The following is an 18,810-nucleotide window of genomic DNA, read 5'->3' as shown; positions in this document are numbered from 1 at the left end:
AAATCCAAAAATACATATAGAGTGTTAGTTGGGAGGCCAGAGGGAAAAAGACCTTTGGGGAGGCCAAGACGTAGCTGGGAAGATGGATTTGAGGAAGGTGGGATATGATGGTAGAGACTGGATTAATCTTGCTCAGGATAGGGACCAATGGCAGGCTTATGTGACAGCGGCAATGAACCTCTGGGTTCCTTAAAAGCCATTAAGTGTAAGACGAAAGTGCCCTTACTTATGGAATGAAATCATAGATTTAATTTCCAAACCTACATCAAAATCCTGGGTGTAGACATTGGCCATGATTTTTCTGGAAAAACGCATTTAAACCTCCTCCAGAAATTAAAAGAGAGAAATATAATATTCAAGTATATAACTAATTAGTAGATACTGGGGTAATCTCCCCATTGCACTCCACCTAAACTACAACAATTTCTTCATAGCACCTCAAGAATACGCCATGGTTATATTACCAAAACCTCAGGCCCAAATAGAATCACAAATAAATTCAGTCCATTACTAGGTATAAGTGGCAAAACTCATACCCTTTCTGCTCTAAAGACAATTAACTAACAGACGTTACATCACAGGAAAAAGTTAGCATGCCACAAGATTCATGTCCTCAGTTTATGTAACTCAACAGACCCATCCAACACCATGTCACATTCCCCAAATAATCCAAACTTTTACAGAATATTATCGCACTCCACAATGGCCAATTTTTTCAGTTTTCTACTATATTGTATTCACTATGAGGTTTTCCAAAAGAGCATAACCACAGATACCACAACCTTCAATAAACAAGAGACAAATACGGGATGATTCCGAGAAGTTATAGGTAAAAAGAGAAAAAAAAAAAACACGGGGGAGGGAGGGGGAGAGGGAGTGAGGGAGGTGGAGAGAGAGAGAGAGACCCCCCCACTCCAGGTGCGAACTCAATGTTTACACCATAATCTCGGAAAATTTTTTTCCTGCATCACAATATTTTGGGCAGGAAATACTGTGTAAGGTTGTAAAACGGAATTTCTTAAAAGACATGGCTCTTTAAACTTATTCAAATATTTAATATGTTTTGTACTTATATATTATATTATCAACATTAAAACCCAAAATCTGACAAAACCAGTTTCAATTAGTAAAAAATAGTTTTAAAAATGTAAACAGACAGAAAGCGAGTTTTCATAAGATCTAGAATCAATGACAGGTTAAGTTTGGTTTGTTTAGACTTTTACCAAACAAAAACCTAAACAAATCAAACCTGTCATTGATTCTAAACCTTACGAAAATTTGCTATCTACCTAATTTCTTTAACTAGTTTTGAGGGATTTTGGGTTTTAACAGTATATATAATATACACATGTAACTTACACATTCACAAATAACAATATTCTTTCAACGTAGAAAAATACAAATTTCGTCACTCATGCATCTGCTTAAAATTACTTTTGGTGACTCCCATAAATTGTCACATTTTTTAATGTTTGTCACACTAAAATTCCATAGTTATTGTTGTGATAATATATCACAGATAAACCTTCAACAGACACGTTCTTTCTCACAGAACTGATAGAGTCCTCAACTGCTCATGAACTCATTCACATTTTGGCGTTTCTTGCTTTGGAACTAAATCACCAAGTATGCAGTTCTGGCTTTCTGCGTAAGTTTCGTCGGTTAGTTCAGTTTTGATGGTTACGTCATCAAGTATGTGCACCTGTAACAGGTAAAATGGAAATTGAAAGTCATTCTAATCTATGTAACGTGTAAAGTAAAATTACGCGTTTTATTTCACATTATTTTTTCAACTAGGGCTGTGTAGTTGAAATAAAACAAAAACGTACCAACTCTCAATTCTATCAGATCTAGAAAAAATAACTGCAATATGACTGAACTTTCCCAGAAAGAGAATGAACACTCAGGATCATGCAATGGAATGTAGGTGGTATGTCACAATGCAAGAACACTGAGATAAGCACAACAGCAATAGGCCACAACATAAGACCACAGTCTAGTATATACAGTTGCAAAGCTCAATATGTAGTAAATATGCAAACGTTAGATAGTTGCTCACCACTAGGATCGCTAATATCGCCCCATTACAGGCAATGCAAAATAGTACCGTCACAGTCTATTGTTTCTAGCACCCTCAAAACTAAAGCTTCGTGACTGTATATAGTAGACTGTGATAAGACTGCTTCATTATAACAGAATCTAATATATACAGTAAAAAAATTTCTCTTGTATGTTTTTCCGTCTTATACGTTAATCAAATATATACAGTAAAATTTCTCTTGTATGTTTTTCAGTCTTATACGTTAATGAAATATACAGTAAAATTTCTCTTGTATGTTTTTCAGTCTTATACGTTAATGAAATATACAGTAAAATTTCTCTTATATGTTTTTCCGTCTTATATGTTAATCAAATATATACAGTAAAATTTGTCTTGTATGTTTTTCAGTCTTATACGTTAATGAAATATATACAGTAAAATTTCTCTTGTATGTTTTTCAGTCTTGTACGTTAATCAAATATATACAGTAAAATTTCTCTTGTATGTTTTTCAGTCTTGTACGTTAAAGAAATATACAGTAAAATTTCTCTTGTATGTTTTTCAGTCTTATACGTTAATGAAATATATACAGTAAAATTTCTCTTGTATGTTTTTCAGTCTCACACATTAATGAAATATATACAGTAAAATTTCTCTTGTATGTTTTTCCGTCTTATACGTTAATCAAATATATACAGTAAAATTTCTCTTGTATGTTTTTCAATCTTGTACGTTAATGAAATATATACAGTAAAATTTCTCTTGTATGTTTTTCAGTCTTGTATGTTAATGAAATATATACAATAAAATTTCTCTTGTATGTTTTTCAGTCTTATACGATAATGAAATATACAGTAAAATTTCTCTTGTATGTTTTTCCATCTTATACGTTAATCAAATATATACAGTAAAATTTCTCTTGTATGTTTTTCAATCTTGTACGTTAATGAAATATATACAGTAAAATTTCTCTTGTATGTTTTTCAGTCTTGTATGTTAATGAAATATATACAATAAAATTTCTCTTGTATGTTTTTCAGTCTTATACGATAATGAAATATACAGTAAAATTTCTCTTGTATGTTTTTCAGCCTTATACGTTAATGAAATATACAGTAAAATTTCTCTTGTATGTTTTTCAGTCTTATACGTTGATGAAATATATACAGTAAAATCTCTCTTGTATGTTTTTCAGTCTTATATGTTAATGAAATATACAGTAAAATTTCTCTTATATGTTTTTCAGTCTTATACCTTTTTTTTCTTTAAATTCCTGCAAAATTCCAAATAACTTAAATCATTAGAAATTACGAATGAAAAGTACGCAACAGTGGCAGTTTCCATCAGCTGTTTCCCACCATATCTCGTAACATAAATACAGCATTAATATTAATTTTTTCGAGTCTGAGTGTTTGAATGCGAATATAATACACACCCCTGCTTTCAAGACATTTGGTAAAAAAAAGTGTGTATTCTAATCACGTAAATACAGTACAATATGTGTTCATTCTTCAGATGCAGCCAGCTCTTGAAATTCTTGTAAATTCGAAGCTGCCCATTCTCATCTCCACACATGCTAGCTTCAGTAAATCAGTTATGCATCAGTGGGAGAATCAATTCAGAGAGGGGAGGGAAGTATATGCAGAGGGGAGAAAGGGAACATTTTAAACAATCACAATCCAGGTACAAAGCTGTGACCACTGAATACAACTATCCTAACACCTCTCCAATTGAAAATATTTTGACAGTACACTCAACCTGATATGATGAGAAGGTTGCTGATTGGTTTTTGAATTCCAATGAGTGGTAGAAAGAGGAAGTCTGTTTGTAAGTGACTTTTTTGTAATCACAAATTATTAATTCATAATGCTATTTCAGATGTATTTAAATGCCATTTCAATGATAGATTTTTCTCACATACATTTTTTCTTCAGATCCCATAAAAACGTATAAATGAAGTTTTACTGTATTATTATTATTATTATTATAATTATTACTTACTTACAAATGGCTTTTAAGGAACCTGCAAGCTCATTGTCGCCCTCACATACGCCCGCCATCAGTCTTTTCCTGAGCAAGATTAATCCAGTCTCCATCATATCCCACCTCCCTCAAATTCATTTTAATATTATCTTCCCATCTATGTCTCGGCCTCCCCAAAGATCTTTTTCCCTCCGGCCTCCCAACTAACACTATATGCATTTCTGGATTCGCCCATACATGCGACATGCCCTGCCCATCTCAAACGTTTGGATTTAATGTTCCTAATTATGTTAGGTGAAGAATACAATGCGTGCAGTTCTGCGTTGTGCAACTTTCTCCATTCTCCTGTAACTTCATCTCTTTTAGCCCCAAATATTTTCCTAAGAACCTTATTCTCAAACACCCTTAATCTTAATTAATTATTATCATTATTATTTTGTTTGCAATCCCCTGTTAACTGATCTTTGAATTCCCAGAGGGCAGCGGCACCCCAATTGAATATCACTGCTCTAAATGTTAAGTATGATAACTAGAACAACTGAATTTATTACAATAGTCACAAATAGTTCATAAAGTTTCTTTGCCAACTGAAAGTTAAACTAAGAATTTTTATCATCCATGGCGAAATTTTAACCCAATAATAATATGGAAGACTGCTTTCTTCAGAAATTTTAAAATATACATTTATCATCAAGTAAATTAAACATGTTAAAATATTTTGCAGCTGACTATGCCACCATTTTTCTTAAAGTTAAGTCTGACCTCATGTTACAAGTAAGCATGAAACCTATCACCCTAATGCAATACTCTGTAAAGTGTGGGACTTAACTTGGTACACCTACCTCAGTTTTACAAACTGAAGCACAAAAAGGTGCATCCTCGGAACTGTTCGAGACTGTCATCTGTAACATATGATTCATTCATTAAGATCGTCTCCAAACAGCTTTAAGAGACTGCAGAAATGAAGACAATCGATCACAGATATCAAAGCAAGAGAGAACAATGGTTAAAAAAAACACAATCACTGAGATGACACACAAATTTCAAGCATTTGTAGCAATGCACTTCTTCCCAACACAATACTTTGTGAAGTACTTGACTTGGTACACCTACCTCAGTTTTACAAACTGCAGCACAAAAAGGTGCATCCTCAGAACTGTTCGAGACTGTCACCTGTAACATGCGATTCATTCATTAAGATCGCACCCAAACAGCATTAGGAGACTGCAGAAATGAAGGCAATCGATCAGAGATATTCAAAGCAAGAGAGAACAATGGTTGAAAAAAAAAAAAAAACAATCATTGAGATGACACACATTTTCTCACAAATTTCAAGCATTTGTAGCAATGCCTTTCTTGCCAATGCAATACTTTGTGAAGTACCGGTACTTGACTTGGTACCAGAGGTGCTGGAACCAGGGGGCTGAGACTCCTTGAGCTCCCCAGATATTCTGGAAGGGATGCTAAGCCCCCTTAGTTGTTTTATTTTAGTTATTTCATATCTTCCAAATAAGCACTTTGGTATGATTCTTGGCATCCCTAAGTGCAGTCCCTACTAAGTAAACTAAAAAACTCCAAAAGAAAATAACATTTCAGTGGATACCTAGTCATTGTGGCATACCTGGAAACAAGAAAGTCAATAATATTGCAAAACAGGCAACATATTTGCAACGAAGACCTCTTCAAGTGATATCTCTATCCAGTGCCTTTGCTTCAGTATGGTCTCTCTAAGGAAAAAATGGAACTCTCTACATCATAATCCACAGTTAATGCCCGATTTACCACGCAAATCGTCTGTAGTTGCATTTAGATTGGCAACAGGCCATGACTGTTTGGCCAAACACCTGCATAGAATTGGAACACTGCCCATTGTGCAACTCAAACCAAGAAATGGATTCGGAACACCTCAAGATCTGTGCTTCAGTGGCTGGCCTTGACAATATCTTTGAAAAATATTGGAGTGCAAGAGGTCAAATGACTTTACTGTCAAACGTCTGACATTAGAAAACAACATTACTTGAATAAATTTATGAGAAAATTGATAATTTCATTTGGAAGTAATGTTTAATTATATTTTTTGAGAGGGTCTAGTATTTTTAATTATTCTACGCAGCATACTAGATGTAATGTGTTTTGAAAGATAACTCATAATTTTGTAATTTCAATTTTCGGTTCTTGAACCCCACCAATCTTTTCTCTGTTCCAGCACCTCTGCTTGGTATACATACCTCAGTTTTACAAATTGGATCACCAATAGCTGCTTCCTCAGAACTGTTCGATACTGTCATCTGTAACATAGAATTAATTAATTCATTCATTTCGATCGCCTACAAACAGCATTAAAAGACTGCAGAATTCAAGACAATTGATCACAGATACCAAAGGAAGAGAGAACAATGGTTTTAAAAAAAATCGCCATCACTGAGATGACACACATTTTGTCATATATTTCAAGCATTTGTAACAATTCATTTCTTCTGCCATTTTACCAGTGATATTCCTGTTCATGCCTCTTCCACTAAACAACATTTCAAATAGCTTCGTGAAATACAAATACAGTGTGCGTTATTAGAAAATTATAAATTGTAATTATTATTTTATGCATTTTAATCTCAAGCGAGAACAATTTCAGTTAATGCAGAGAGTGATAACTGACGCAGATACTGAAGAATTTACTGTACAGCAACTGTGATAAATGTATTGAAATAACAGTGACTTTTTTTTTTTTATTCTATGCGAAATTGAAGAAAAAAGTATCAGACACAAAAAAGCATGTCTCTGATAATAAGGAATCAGTATATGAAATAAACAAATAATAACCACTACCGAAGCTTTCCTGGCGACGTGATAACTCAAAATTTTCTCCGGCTTCCAGCCAGGTCATAAGTTGGTGAGCCACCAATGTTTCGAGAATGTTCATCTTCCTCATCTTCAGGGTTAAATGAAGATCATTTAACCCTGAAGATGAGGAAGATGAACATCCTCGAAACGTCTGTGGATCACCAACTTTTGACCTGGCTGGAAGCCCGAGAAAATTTTGAGAAATAATAACCAACTTTTAAAAGTCCCAAGTACATTGCAATTAAGTATTACACTGATTGTCAAACACAAATGAAATGAAAATACTTAAATTTACCTCTCCCTGATGTGCACCAAATTCCATTTCATTCTCATCCTCTTCCTGAAAAGAATTAATGTCATTAGATACGAAAGATTTGAGAAACTGAATCAATTATACAAGAATGCAAAATAGGAATGATTATAATTATTAATCCAACTGTACATAAAAAAGACAATATTTCATTCATTTAGTGTTCTGCCCAAGGGCAGGTCTTTCACTGCAGACTCAACTTTCTCCAATCTTTCCTATTTTCTGCCCTCTCTTTGTCTGCTCATATGATCGATAATCTTAATGTCTTCTTCTACCCCGAATTCTTCTCCCATCCACCATTCCTTCCAGTGCACCCTTTAGTAGGCAGTTTCTTCTCAGCTAGTGACTCAACCAATTCCTTTTTCTCTTCCTGATCAGTTTCAGCATCATTCTTTCTTCACCCACTCTTTCCAACACAGCTTTATTTCTAATTCTCTCTGTCCACTTCACACGTCTCCATATCCACATTTCAAATGCTTCCATTCGCTTTTCTTCACTTCATTGTAATGTCCATGTTTCTGCTTCACATAATGCTACACTCCACACAAAACACTTAACTAGTCTCTTCCTTAGTTCTTTTCCCAGAGGTCCGCAGAAGATGCTCCTTTTTCTATTACAAGCATCCTTTGCCATTGCTATCCTCCTTTTGACTTCCTGGCAGCAGCTCATGTTACTGCTTATAGTACATCCCAAGTATCTGAAGCTGTCCACTTGCTCTACTGCCTTATTTAGAATTCTTATCTTCTGTATTTTTCTTCCTATGACCATGCTCTTTGTCATATTTGCATTTATCTTCATCCCATACTGCTCACAGCTATCATTTAGGTCCAGTAACATATCCCTTTAGTATAGTTTCCTCTTCTGCTAACAATGTCGTATTATCAGCAAATCTTACGCACTTTATTCTTCTTTCTCCTATTACCACTCCTCCTATGTTCTGAAAACAGTTCTTTACTAAATCCCTCTAATTGATGTTGAACAGGGTAGGTTATAAAAGACATCCTTGATGTACTCCTTTCCCAATTTCACTTCCTTCTGACACTTCTCCTATTCTAACTGACTCGTTTCATATAAAGATTACTGAACAGTCTTCCCTCTTCCCAATCCACACCAATTTTCTTTAGGATCCCCATCAGTTTATTCCCAAGGACTATGTTACGATATGTGAAAACTAAAGCACAATAATGCTATTACTAGAGTCCTGCATTTGCCTCCCAGCAACCCGCAACAGTGTAGGTATATATGGAGCATAGTGTACGTCATCCAATGCTACTTAGTTCAGGTCTGCTGTTCAGCGAACATACGAAAACAAAACAAAGCTAGGACGTTGGAAATGACTGCTACCATAGAGGAATTTGGTAGTGAGCACGTCATTAAAAGAGAACAAAATGTATTTCAACAGAAAGGAAAAATTTTTCACGTCGAAACGGGCCGTCTGTCAAAGGTATATACTTTTTTTTTTTTAATTTTAACACTTTTTAACGTATGACTAATTTTATGTTAAAAAAAAAACACTTAAAATGTTTATAATCTATGTTTGTAATTTGCAGAGACTTGTACAGCACGCACTCATAATGTGTTTCATTTTAAGTTTGTGCTGAAGTATATATTATTTTCATTACTTAATTCCAAAATGTAATTAGATCTGAAGTATCTAAGTAGATGTGTTTTACTTATTGCAAAAATCAGCAGTAGACAAATTTCGAGTGCCAGGTAGTGATGGCAACTAAAAATTGTATGTGGCACCTAAATTTTTTAAGATTTAGATTTCTTTTATGTCACTATGACTTATACATAGTTAACAAAAGCAGTTCTAGGAAGAAATTCGAATTTGCTTTTTAAATTAATATCGTTAAATTTGTTACACATCTCAAGAAATTGTCCTATATAGCTTCAGAGTGTCTCCGAGAGTGTTTTTTTGCATTGCAGTGATATTTATTATTGTTTAATATATCTCAGTAATTGTATCTTTATCTCAGCTCGAATGGTTTCCTCAATTGCATGTCTGGACGAAATGTGGTGGCTCCTGATACATGTTTTTTTTAGTTTCATCTATTGCTAGTAAAAATGATCTTTTATTGCATATAAAATGTCTTTCATATATACTTCGTTATTGTTGTTATTAAATCCAAGTGATATTCCTGTTGTTCACGACTTGTACACACAGGTACATGAATAAACAGATGTACACAGTGCTGGTGCATACAGGAAGAGTGCTGGGTTCACTGAAGAGTGCCATGCAAACTTGCTCTCCATATGAAGCCAGTATGATCGATGTGCAGGTTACTTGTATTCAAAGAACCAAATGCAGGACTCTATTTCACACAACTTACAAAATATTAGCTGATACGGATGACGTGAATATGTTAGTAGAAAATCCACAAACAATTAGGGAAAACACGGAAATTCTACTTGAAGCAAGTAAAGCGATAGGGTTGGAAGTAAATCCTGAAAAGACTAAGTATATGATTATGTCTCGTGACCAGAATATTGTACGAAATGGAACTATAAAAATTGGAGATTTTTCCTTCGAAGAGGTGGAAAAATTCAAATATCTTGGAGCAACAGTAACAAATATAAATGACACTCGGGAGGAAATTAAACGCAGAATAAATATGGAAAATGCCTGTTCTTATTTGGTTGAGAAGCTTTTGTCATCTAGTCTGCTGTCAAAAAATCTGAAAGTTTGAATTTATAAAACAGTTATATTACCGGTTGTTCTTTATGGTTGTGAAACTTGGACTCTCACTTTGAGAGAGGAACAGAGATTAAGGGTGTTTGAGAATAAGGTTCTTAGGAAAATATTTGGGACTAAGAGGGATGAAGTTACAGGAGAATGGAGAAAGTTACACAACACAGAGCTGCACGCATTGTATTCTTCACCTGACATAATTAGGAACATTAAAACCAGACATTTGAGATGGGCAGGGTATGTAGCACGTATGGGCGAATCCAGAAATGCATATAGTGTGTTAGTTGGGAGGCCGGCGGGAAAAAGATCTTTGGGGAGGCCGAGACGTAGATGGGAAGATAATATTAAAATGGATTTGAGGGAGGTACGATATGATGGTAGAGACTGGATTAATCTTGCTCAGGATAGGGATCAATGGCGGGCTATGAGAGGGCGGCAATGAACCTCCGGGTTCCTTAAAAGCCAGTAAGTAGCAGTAGTAGTAAATTCTTTATACTAGAATTCGACCTTAAGTGGAACAAATCATTGGGGATTAGCAACGTGGGTTCTGGAGTGCGAGATGTACTGTAGATCAATGTTTATTATCAGAAGTAATTGAGAAGTGGAAACAAAATATGCACACACACAAAGACTTTTTCTTTTTGATTCTGAATCTGCCCATAAGTCTGTAATAGAGATGGAAATACAGGATCTGATGCAACAACTTGGTTAATATTAACGAAACTAAATTTAAGGCAGTGCCAAAGAGAGCAAATTTTCAAAATAATACTCTTGGAGAATATAGGCCTACATTCGGCAGAATTAATGAATTCATCTAAATGTGGCATACGCTTCTGCAACAGGTGTCCACGAGTTGTTGGTTTTCAGGCTTCTGTGACTTCGTCTCGGTTGCTGGAGCTGATGTTTCGATCATACCAACATCAGCTGCAGCAACCGAGACAATGTGGCAGAAGCCTGGAAATCAACAACCCAAATGAATTCATGTATGTGGGTACAGTTATTTTCAAATAGTTTCTTTTAAAATGCTCTATCAACTGCTATGGATTTCTACCAACTGAGTGAAATAAAGACTTATTTTTACAGCAGTTTCCGACAGTTTGCACACTTGGAATTTACAAGCAGAAAAATCTATGTATGCATGTTCATGACAGTTGTGAACTGTCAGAAACTACTGTAGAAACGAACCTAATGCCAGAAAAATGAGTCCAGGGTCCAGGGCCATACCTTGCTAGTTTCAGATGATGTGTCACTTTCCGTATCTGCTCTTTGTTTCTTGGAAGACATACGCCCTCTAGTGTTGTGTCTCCTAGAAACAAAATAACTACTGTTAATCATGTTAAGCATAATAACATGAATAATGAATTATTCTAATAAATTAGTACGAAATCGAAATATGGTAATACCCCAGCTATGATTATTAGATGAAACTTCCGAAATCGCCGGAACTAACTCAGCGCTAATGTCACCATGACCTTTAGGAAAGTACAATGTAGGCTATTATTATAACACGACTTTTCAATTGCGCTCGCTCTTGGTAAAACAGGTACCACATCAAACAAATGGCAATTGTTCACACGCTTTGCTTTGACATCATTTTGAATATGATACCCGCTTTCCTATTATTCAATCTGTATTGAATACAATCCCATCCCATTTTTTAGGTGTATCGACCTTGAGAATCCGATGGGGATAAGGTAGAGTATCCACTGGCCACTGAACGTATATTGCACACTTTTATCACATCCAATTTGGCACTTTTATAACAGTCACAACACATTTCAATTCTTACTGTACTATATATTTGGAATCATCACTACATTAACACGTTTAATATTTCACAAAACATAATCAGGCAGTACATCTCACTTGATGATATGTGTCAAAGGAAGAACAAATGTTGTTGTTTTCTAATGCCAGGCGTTTGACAATAACTTCATTTGACCTCTTGTACTCCAATATTTTTCAAAGATATTATCATGGCCAGCCACTGAAGCACAGATTTTGAGGTGTTCCGAATCCATTTCTTGGGAAGAACAGATGTTATGCATCTAACTAATGTAATATGTAGCTAGTCGGCGATGTATACAATGGAGGGAGAAAGGAACTGGCCACCCTACCCCATCTCCTGGCCTAGTCGCCTCTTAAGTGGTGTCTTCTTGGTATCACTTGTAAGGTTCAGATCTATCTTCGGACAGTTGACCAACAACAAACTGAACTACCTAAATGTAATTATGAAAGTCACCATATTTTCTTCCCGCCATCACGATCCACTTCCACTAGACGACACCCAACACGAGTAGCAGGGATGACAATATATGCAAACGAAATGATACTAAACGTAAGGAATGTTACTACAGGTGTATAGTATTATGTGACCGGTTAGATTAGGTATGTATTATGTGACAGATTGGTTAGGTTTGATTAGGTGGGAAAATCGCAATATAGAGAACGTAGAAGCTCCGCCCACCATCCCTTCCACTTTTCCACTCCTCCTCCGTTTCAAATTACATCATACTAACGAAATATGGCCATATTCTACCTTCACTCACGGCGATCTTCGTACCGTATATAAGTAAGGTATGGTATACGTATTTGGGACGGGTTGTTTGGTCATATAGCTCTCCCAGTGATCACATCAATTTCTACTATCAATACTGTAAATCAAAGGCATTTTCAAGGTGTTTTAGCAATTATCTATACTGCCACGGTCATAAATAACTTTCACCTCAGATCACGAAAATTTCGTACGGTAAACATATCGCCAAGAAAAAGTAGTAATTTAAAACAGATATGGGTATTTCGTGTACATACAGGAGGAAAGTGAAATAACCACGGAAACTGAAGAGAACGTCACAGCACAATGGAAGGATAGAATAAAAACCGTGCCCGAAAATGAAGTTGCAAGTTTTAGATCCCTGACAATACCGCCGCTAACCTCTTTAGCACACGATCACGACGACCTGGTGTAACACTACCGGTATCACGGACACGCTGAGAGACCGCGATAAATGTCTCTGGGGTTGGCACAATTCTCTTCCGATAACGTTCTGCATAAAGCCTTTGAGCTGCACGGGAATTACACCTCGTTTCGCCGTAAATTAATAACATATCGAGATATTCCGTGTTCGTAAATTTTGGCATTGCAATACACCTTCACACTTAATACAGAAATATTCACTGTAATGAGTGTAATGGGACTTCACAGTGTTGCGAACAGAAGTGCCCGGAAAATTACCAAATTAGTTCAAAAGGACCTAGATTCCTTATTCTTAATAGAAGTATTATTTTTGTCGGAAGAAGGCTAAATACCCCCCTCTTGCTAGAGGATGTTGAAAAAATCGTTAAATATTTAAGCAATAAAAAAAAAATTGTCAGCGAAAACAAGTTTGAAATCGCGTCATAGCAACAAAATTGCCGAATTGGCAATACTGGTTATCCTCGTAATACTTGTGCGATAGGGAAACTAATTCTGGCCTAACCAAATACGTTGTAGACAATACAGTAAAATTCTCATCACACTGTTTCACCTAGTAATATCTGTGCAATAGAGAAACAAATTCTGGCCGAACAGGCAATACGGTAAAATTCCCCTCCTAGCTCTCTTTCAGACTGCAAGGTTGCAACCTCATCGCATTGTACGCTAACTCAAATATGTTATTTATAAAATGAAATTTAAACGGAAATCGTCCATTCTATTGAAACACGCCAAAGGGATAAGCGATTAAAGCAAATAGTAAACTTTGGCGGTGCGTATACTTATGAACTTTTTGCACGCGTTTCAATCATTACAGCTCAGCCTAGCATCATTCTAGCGATGTCCCTCTCTCGTCTCTCCGTAATAATGATAGATTTGACGCGGTGGCAATACTACGTTATACAAATGTAATGGGATAATATGCAAAGGCTTGCGGTCTTATCCATAGACTTGAGAATGTAGTTTACGAAGGAATTCATTATAATGGGTATTCCGTATTAGATATTTTTTATCGACATGGGCAGAAATCATGATCCTGCTCACAATAGTTATCGAATTAGAGGATGTTAAACATTTGGTAAAAAAAAACTCCCACATTAACTTCCGAAAAAAAAAAACTACGAACTTTTAACCAATACATACTGCATAGCATTACATTTTTTGATGTATACAACATAATTCGCTCTGAAAATTTGCTTTGTTATTTCACTTCCACACTCTATAGCTATTAGAGTATAATATCAGTGTTGTGCATCAATGTCTTATGACCCAGATTTACTTCAAATACTGTGTCAATAAATCTCATAATATAAAATGGATAGGAAAAAATTAGCTGCAGTGCCATACCTCTTCTCACGATTCCTGGTCAAATCATTACGCACTTTTCCCTCCTGTTCATCGTCCTCGGAGCATTTCCTCTCCTTGAATCGCCGATACCATTCTTGGATAAGATTCTGGGCCATACACTGTTCTCTGTAAGCTATCTTCATCAACTGTGTCGTCTCTTCTTCTGTATTACCCAGTGTAACACAGAACTTGATACTCGTGCATTGCTCATACTCTGACATTTCACTCAGCGTTGTACTTGTAAAAACTTGGGCGGCCAATAGAAATTGGGAATATCACTGATTACGCTACAGCTCCATAGTGCTCAATCGGTAAGGTTCGGTTACCTTCGTTGAAAAGGAGGGGCAACCACTGAACACTAAAATTAAATTGCATAGACATACGCCATCTGGTGGTATAATTCCATAGCCTTAAATTTTCGAATCTTCTCAGCCTTGAATATTGTAGTTACTGATTGTTCTCTGTAATAGACGCAGGAAATAATACGTTGGAAAATTGAATTAATGTTGTTTCCGAACATGGGCCTAGTACTTTTTTTCTTTTATCACAATGGCTGAGGAAATACCAGGTACACCACCTTCGAACTCCTCCTCGGAAACGAACTGTTCAGTGAGGCAGAGAAATAAAGGGTTCGGAACTGGTTACAATCTGTGTTGAGTTCCATTTTGTTGGCAGCACTGCAGTAAACAAAGGCGGGAATAGTTCCCTCAGCAAGGATAAAGAAGTCTTGCGAATAGTAGGTACACGGAGTATCACTTGGGGGTTTGATCGTAATTACGTCTGCCGGTAGGTTGGCCCCGACCTAATATAAAATTAAGATCGTAATAAAATTGGTCAGTTAGAAATGTATCGTAAATTTGATTGTCAATTACTAAACGAATGCGATTACTATAAATATGTCAAGCATATTAATGTCTTATTTGAGATATGTTGATGGGTTATTAAATAGCAGTATACAGATTTTCTGCGTTTTCTTGGAATTTACATTTCCTTTCCTCAAAGCCTGGATTTATTATACTACAAGTTTGCATATAAACTAAACTACCTTTTTCTTTCACTTTGGCAAGTTCGTTTGTTCTCAATGTCGTGTTTTTTATTCTGATATTGTGTCTCAAAACTGCACAGCTTACTCTTTAAATCACATATTTTCTGTCTTAGCTTTCTGATAAGCTGACTTTGTTTCCTAATTTTCTTCGTCATTTTTTCATGTTGTAATTTAATAATCTTGGGGATTAATTTATTTGCAATTGAACACTGGGTGTCTGCTGTTCTTTTATGTACTTCATGGACTTCTGCAATTGAAACATTGGGGATTAATTTATTTTCAATTGAACACTGGGTGGCTGCTGTTCTTTTATGTACATCATGGACTTCTGCAATTGAAATATTGGGGATTAGTTTATTTTCAATTGAACACTGGGTGGCTGCTGTTCTTTTATGTACATCATGGACTTCTGCAATTGAAATATTGGGGATTAATTTATTTTCAATTGAACACATGGTGGCTGCTGTTCTTTTATGTACTTCATGGACTTCTGCAATTGAAACATTTGCTTCAATAAGAGGTAATGTACTTCGATCAGCATCAGGTTTATTTCTCTTTGCAGGAAAGATGTCATTTTGCACTTCTGTTACCATTACTTTGTGCTCTTTACTAATGCTTGAAGAAATCTGTTTATGTTTTGGGTAATACTCAAACACGGATGGTATCACTTTAGGAAGCAGACGTTTTCTTGTTGTGCTAATGCTAAAATCAGCTTCTTTGAAATGTTTGCTGCAGACACGTGATCCTCGACTTGGACTCCAAAGAGTCCCTGGCTTGTCCCCTTGGCGATAAATGGCTAAACACCACTTCATTTTTAGTTCATCATCTAGTGGAAAATGATGAAATGACACATCACTTCCTTTAATGTGCTCCGATCTGCAAAATGGCACACAACAATAAACCATTTCTAAACACACAAATTGCAGACTGGCTATACTGAAGTCTGAGTATATGTATGAATCACTTCGTAGATTTGTAGCACACGATAAATCATTTACACACTCAAAACTGCTCTTCTTTCACTACATTACTTAGTCAAAACTGCTCTTTATTCACTGTATTACTTAAGTTCAACGTAAGTGCACTAAAACTTAGTACAAACTTCATAGACACATGTAAATCGTATATTTTAACTGTTACATCGCACTCGTGTTCAATCGTTCAGACGTTACCAAGGGTTCGTCGTAACAGCAGAAACAGGAGTGACAATATCTGAAAAATGAAAAAAGCATTATATGTGATAGCGATACGCCGAGGTTTGTGACAAGGTTAGAGGAGATCTGATGAGGGATAACATAAATGACAGGCCGAGGTGCGTGACAGAATCTAGGCCAAGATTTATAACAGATAATCCAAGTATGTGACAGCTCTTAGGTCTGTAGCCCCGAGATTTGATAGGAGGTTAGAAAGAATTTGATGAGAGATTACCTAAGTAACAGGCCAAGATACTGTCAAGTTGAACTTGGACAGGCCGTGTTTACACTGTTACATATTCCGTAAGACACAAGGAAATCTTATACTCATTCCAATGTGTGAGCATTGATCTCACAAATTATATCAATGTGTTGTCACGTCCGACATATCATTGTTCTCCAGTACTGTACTAAGTCTAAATTTCTACGATAGACTGTCGCGAAAAAGAATACCACTATGGAATATGCTCTGCGCAGGTTCGCAGAACTGGAAAGGCAGCGTATAATCCCTGATTACATTATATGTGATCACCGATCAGGAGTAAAATGTCCGAACATGTGTTGTTATCATGTAGCAATCTGTCTGCTGGACGAATTCTTTCAACCACATAGATTTGTAATAGCCTAACTAGTAAATTTTATCTATAGCCTAATATGTGCATTATCATCAACTCGTATATTACGCGGTTCAATTGATTCGTTTAAAATATAAATATCTAATATTTACATTATTATTAAGTACTACGGTATTACCTAGAATTTTACAATATTGAATTAGGACACAGTAGCCATTATAGTAGGCAAAAGTGTCGTTAAACTGGAATGAAATGAAGTGAAATAGGGATTTGGCGACTTTTTCGCACCCTCCAGCGAAGAAAATATAACTTTTTTTTTTTTTTTTATAATAAGGAATTAATTAGCAACTTTTGAACTTCTTTTTAGAGGCTACACACACTTCAGACACATGTTCACTACATCATAGAAATAATGCGAATATGACTATGATATTTAAAACTGATTCAACACTACGCCGCAAAAGTATGAAACTAAGGTTAGCAAGGATTTGTCACAAAAGTCTGATTCTGAAGTGAACAAGGATTTGGGCTAAACTAGCGGTGAGTTTTACTTCCTCGTACAATTCGCTTATTCAACAAGCTTTCAACTGTTTAGAGCCCTACCTTCAGTCATACCAATAAGAAAGTTTCACGCTAGTGTACACACGCACTATGTTTTGCATATATATATATATATATATATATATATATATATATATATATATATAATGAAGCTGTAAGAGGTTAGGTTAGTTTAGGCTTTCATTATGCCTTGCATATACACTTGGCAAAGGTTAGTGATGCTGTCCGTAATAAGGTAGTCTAGTGCAATAACGGATTTTCACTTCCGAAATCAACAGTAATAACTAGCGCTAATTTCACCTACACAAGGTTACGGTCACAGTCTTAGACTGTGGTTACGGTATATTCATGGAATCGATTCACTGAACACAAAACACATCTTATTGCACCATTAAAATGCTACGCAAATCTACTTACCGAATATATAATAGAAATTCATGTACTATCATGTACATCCATTCCAGATTTCCTTAAGGACAATTGAAATCGTTCATCTTGGTGCTCCAAATTCAATTAGAAAGTAGCTGGTCTTATTAGAGACAAAATAATGAAGAAGAGAATTAAATATATCAAACCAACTTCTTACTAGACTGCACCGATTTTAATTCTGTTAAATACAAGAATACCGGTACCAACAAACTTTGGCTCCGCGCATTATTTCGGTGAGGATCTTAATACGACATCTTTGGAAATTCCAATCTACTTCGCTTCTCACGAACAGTTCAATGATGATTTGAACAAATCACTTCACGAACTTTCTTAATGATTTCATTGTTTTAATCAATGAATGTTGTCCTGAAAGTTTATCACCCACACTTGAAGTTCCGCCATCTTTAAAACGTTTGTCAATTGTTGTAGTTGATTACTTGACTAGTCAAGCTCAGTTATGTAATTCTAAAACACTGACCAACATATTATGTTGAATACTACTTAACTAATTGCATTTTTATTATTAGAAATTATGATGGAAGAGACATACCTGTGTGTGTGTTTTTTTTTTGAAAGATGGGACTTGACAGTTAAGCCAGCGAATAGGGAGGGATTATATCTGAGGATAAAGCTGTCAGCTGATGAATTCTAGCAATTGACGTTAGATGGCAGACGTTAAAAAAAATGACAATTGACTCGAAAAACAGTACACAAATCGACAGAGATTCAAAGACGAAACGTATCAATGCTAACATTGTGTGCACCTAGATCATATATACTAACAGATAGCTCTTTTATATAGGCTTTAGGGTTTGCAGT

The 18,810-nt window shown here is 35.7% G+C and overlaps 1 protein-coding gene across 9 annotated transcripts; it reads right to left on the bottom strand.

Moving 5' to 3' along the window:
- Positions 1-1,031: 1,031 nt before the first annotated feature.
- LOC138701028 (uncharacterized) lies at positions 1,032-18,418 on the bottom strand. Of its 9 annotated transcripts, none has more exons than XM_069827531.1 (8): positions 17,980-18,413; positions 15,234-16,445; positions 11,092-11,173; positions 7,161-7,205; positions 6,253-6,312; positions 5,138-5,197; positions 4,867-4,926; positions 1,032-1,702 (listed from the first exon to the last, which is right to left on the bottom strand). In XM_069827531.1, the coding sequence occupies exons 2-8, from the start codon at positions 16,136-16,138 to the stop codon at positions 1,583-1,585; spliced, it is 1,332 nt and encodes a 443-aa protein (XP_069683632.1). In that variant the 5' UTR covers positions 16,139-16,445; positions 17,980-18,413; the 3' UTR covers positions 1,032-1,582. The 9 variants fall into 9 exon arrangements, with proteins under 9 accessions (XP_069683632.1, XP_069683636.1, XP_069683634.1 ...); XM_069827535.1 differs by having other exon boundaries at positions 14,189-16,445; positions 17,980-18,412; XM_069827533.1 differs by lacking the exon at positions 5,138-5,197 and having other exon boundaries at positions 17,980-18,416.
- Between the last annotated feature and the right edge of the window lie 392 nt (positions 18,419-18,810).

Source organism: Periplaneta americana, chromosome 6, assembly GCF_040183065.1.
Source record: "Periplaneta americana isolate PAMFEO1 chromosome 6, P.americana_PAMFEO1_priV1, whole genome shotgun sequence".
Classification (NCBI taxonomy): domain Eukaryota; kingdom Metazoa; phylum Arthropoda; class Insecta; order Blattodea; family Blattidae; genus Periplaneta; species Periplaneta americana.
This window is presented reverse-complemented; position numbering and strand designations above follow the sequence as displayed.

Coding starts and splice junctions, on each gene's coding strand:
- LOC138701028 (XM_069827531.1), bottom strand. CDS start 16,138: ATGGTTTATTGTTGTGTGCCATTTTGCAGATCGGAGCACATTAAAGGA. Junction 11,174..15,233: donor TGCCAAAGTGAAAGAAAAAG/GTAGTTTAGTTT, acceptor TTTTGTTTCTAG/GAGACACAACACTAGAGGGC. Junction 1,703..4,866: donor CTTCAGTTTGTAAAACTGAG/GTAGGTGTACCA, acceptor TACCTGTTACAG/GTGCACATACTTGATGACGT.